The sequence below is a fragment of the Pygoscelis adeliae genome, unplaced genomic scaffold (genome assembly GCF_000699105.1).
Source record: "Pygoscelis adeliae isolate BGI_AS28 unplaced genomic scaffold, ASM69910v1 Scaffold673, whole genome shotgun sequence".
Taxonomy (NCBI): Eukaryota; Metazoa; Chordata; class Aves; order Sphenisciformes; family Spheniscidae; genus Pygoscelis; species Pygoscelis adeliae.
Genome location: NW_008824383.1, coordinates 43,707 through 46,950, shown reverse-complemented (window position 1 = coordinate 46,950; position 3,244 = coordinate 43,707). Strand labels below are relative to the sequence as shown.

Here is a 3,244-nt window from a genome sequence, read left to right as displayed (position 1 = left end):
GGGGGGGGGGGGGGGGCTTTTCTCATTCCTCCAGCACATTCCTGAGCAGGATTTTGGAAGTCCCTCCACACCCTCATGGGTTCGGTGCTCTCTGCCCCACAGACAAGCCGGCAGCGGAAGAGGATGAGGGACCTGGCAGCCACACACCCTACAAGATGATCCAGACCATTGGGCTTTCGGTGGGGGCGGCTGTTGCCTACATTATTATCGTGCTGGGGCTGATGTTCTACTGTAAGAAGCGGAGAAAAGCCAAGAGGCTGAAGAAGCACCCAGAGGGCGAGGAGCCCGAAATGGAGTGTCTGAACGGTGAGGCTGGCACCCCTGGGGGTGGGGGCTTCACTGCTGGCCCCTTACCCCTGGGCTGGAGGGGCTGAGGGGCAGGCAGCTCCCAGGGAACAGGGGACTCCTCCTTACCCTTGGAGTCTCTTGCTTTTGGCTACGGCTGGTGGCAGAGACCTGCTGCCAGGTGAGAAATAGGCAAGTTAGTGTGCAACCTGTATCCCAGCCCCACGTCGCGGCCATCTCTGCTGAGTTATGTATCGCTTCTGCTTTCCAGCACCCGTACGTGGCATCGCATACACCCTTTGCCAAGGGGAGGGGGGTATCCCTATCGCAATGTAATGAAATAGTGGTACTCTGCCAGCCTGTTCAAATCACAGTTCAGCAGCTCCTGGTGCTGGAGGGAAGACTTTTCACTGAACAGGCCTGAACTCTGCTGTGAACTCACCCTGTTATCTCTGAAACCCATATAAGCTTTGAGCATCTACAGCATCCTCCAACAAGGACTTCTGGAGCGTAACAGGTTATCTAAAAACCATCTCTTTGCTTTTCAAGCTTGTCACCTATCAGCTCTGCACTGGAACACACAGCTCTTCTGTATGTCTTACCGTTCCTGCGAGTGCCTCTTCTGGTTGCACTGTTGCCTTTCTGAGATGGGGAGCCCCAGACAGGACTTGGTGCCCCCAGCTTTGCAGAGTGACACAGCTGTGCTGTGTCCTGTTCCCAGCTGTGCCACTGTCTTCAGTTCCCTGTCCAGCGAGCTTGCTCTGGAGAGAGAGCAGGCAGCTCAGGGTTGCTTTCCCCAGGCCTCATGTTGTGTCTCTGGATGCGCCTCCCAGTGCTCAGTGTCACTCTGCAGCTGGCCACAGCTGGCCTGTACCTTTGCTGCTAGCTAAGTTGGCGGCTTTGGCAAACACCTGCCAGCAGCGCCCTTTCCATGTTGGCAGCATGTTGTACTACACTGGTTCCTACCTTCTGTGTGTCCATTGGAGGATGTTCCCTCCTGTCCTGTGGCAGCTGATCTGCTTTTTAACAGCTGTTTCCATGAGACCCTGCAAAATCCCTGCAAATAGACTAAACTGGGTCCCCACTGTGCATAAGCTACATGACTCCTTCAGTGAACCCAAGAGATCTCTGGGGCATCATTTTAATTTCCAAAAGCTGTTTCAGCTCTTTCTCCTGACATCATGATTGTCCTTGCATCACTGATACCAGCAAGGACTTGTACGTGATGGGGTGCAGTTGAGTTTGCTGCCCTTATAATTCCCTGGATCTCCCCACACCCCACTGTAAACACAGACATCGTGCTTCCCTCCCACCCATTTCTCCAGCTCACAGCCATGTCCTGATAGTGTGGGGGTTGCTGTGAAGTCCTGGTAAAACATCACCGCTGGGTTTGTCTCCTGTTTTTCCTCTTGTATTGGTACTTTGAACAGAGCCAAACCTCCAGAAGAGAAGTCTGGCTGTGGGGAACCTCCTAGGAGCAGGGATGCAGGAGCATCTCTGCAGCTTTGTCCTCTGCTGCTGTCACCGCTGTGAGCTCTTCCTGTGGACAAGTCGCAGGCAGCTCACCTGTGCCAACAGAATCTGGCCAGCAACCTCTTCCTGGGAAAGGATTTGTTTTAATCTTTCTTGAGGTGGTCTCAGATTTTTATTTTGGCCTATCTTTATTATATTTTTCTTTTTATTCTGCCAGAGTTTGCCTCTTCTTATCCCCTTCATTTGGAACCAGTTTAGCTGTCAGAGAGATGCATCCTCACTGCTACAAGCAGACCCAGCTGCCCAGATGACTACACTCCTTTTTGGTACTTCCATAGCCTCTGTGGAGAAGTGGTTTGTGTTTGCTGTCAGCTCCAGTGGAGTCACCCCCTTCACCATGGTCTTCAAAGATTTGGCTCTTTTCCTCCTTTTGATGTGGTCCCTCTTTAGCTGGGTGACGTGAAGTATCTCAGCACCTACAAGTACTCCCTGGCTGGCCACCAGCTGACTTTGCCAATGCCCTCAGGATCCAGACAGATTTGACCTTCCTGTGGATTTGCAGTGGATCTTTCCTATGGATTTCCTATGGATCAATGCACTCCTAACAAGTCAGTCACCTTCCAAGGTCACGTCCTTGGTGTGCCACATCCTCTGTAACAAGGGTGCTTGCTTCTCAGTGTCCCTCTGTCTGACTGTGCTTCTTTTTTTGGGTGAACACAGACGTAGCATTTGGGGAGGTTAATGGCTGTGGGGACTGAGGGGAGCATTTGATTTCTGTGTTGGTGTGTGCTAATTTCGCCGGGGCAGCACATGAGCTGGATGCTCAGGTGTTACGGGCAGGTGGGGCAAAGCAGGCAGCTCCTCTACACTTTGTTCCCCTCTGGACTGCTGGATACATAAATTAAACTTCCCATTCATTTTTGCGGTCCCTGTGTTATTGACTGTCTTGTCAAAGCTCTGTGAAACATGGGGATGTTTGTTCTCAAAAGTGTCTGTCGTTGCTGCCTGCTGCTGCTGTCTCTCAGTGGCAGCGTACTCACTCTGCAGCTTCGGTATTTTCTTGGCACAGTTGCAGCGGTCGTCTTGTATTATCCTCTTCGCTTGAAGCTTGTAGTCTTGAGACACTATCAGTCATGAGTGCAGACAGCACAGGGTCAAACAGTCTTGCTAATAATTAGCATAAAAACAGGGAGGGTATAAGTAGCATCAAGCTTTGATTTATAGGGTAGATGGTGTTTTTTCGCTATGGTCTTCTGCAAATAGCGAGGACAGCTGTCAGTAGTGATGGCTCTTAGGTCAACATATCTCAGTCTTCACAGCTCCAAGCCTACCTGTGACAAAGCCACAGTCCCTGTCGTCGTGGCCAGACCTGCTCAGGATGTGCTGGTGGGCTGGTACCTCTCTTGTATGCATGCATTGTAAGCATGCCTGTACGCATGCTGTTGTACAGTACCCCTTGATGGAAATTATGGGCAGCGGGATTCCT

General features: G+C 51.5%; 1 protein-coding gene across 1 annotated transcript in view; it reads left to right on the top strand.

Annotated features, from left to right (window-relative positions):
• PTK7 (protein tyrosine kinase 7) overlaps positions 1 to 3,244 on the top strand; it is a 16,940-nt gene that overhangs the window by 9,794 nt on the left and 3,902 nt on the right. Inside the window, exon 14 of the mRNA XM_009320228.1 lies at positions 103 to 306. Coding sequence (XP_009318503.1) covers positions 103 to 306 — 204 coding nt within the window. The remainder of the gene's footprint in view (positions 1 to 102; positions 307 to 3,244) is intronic.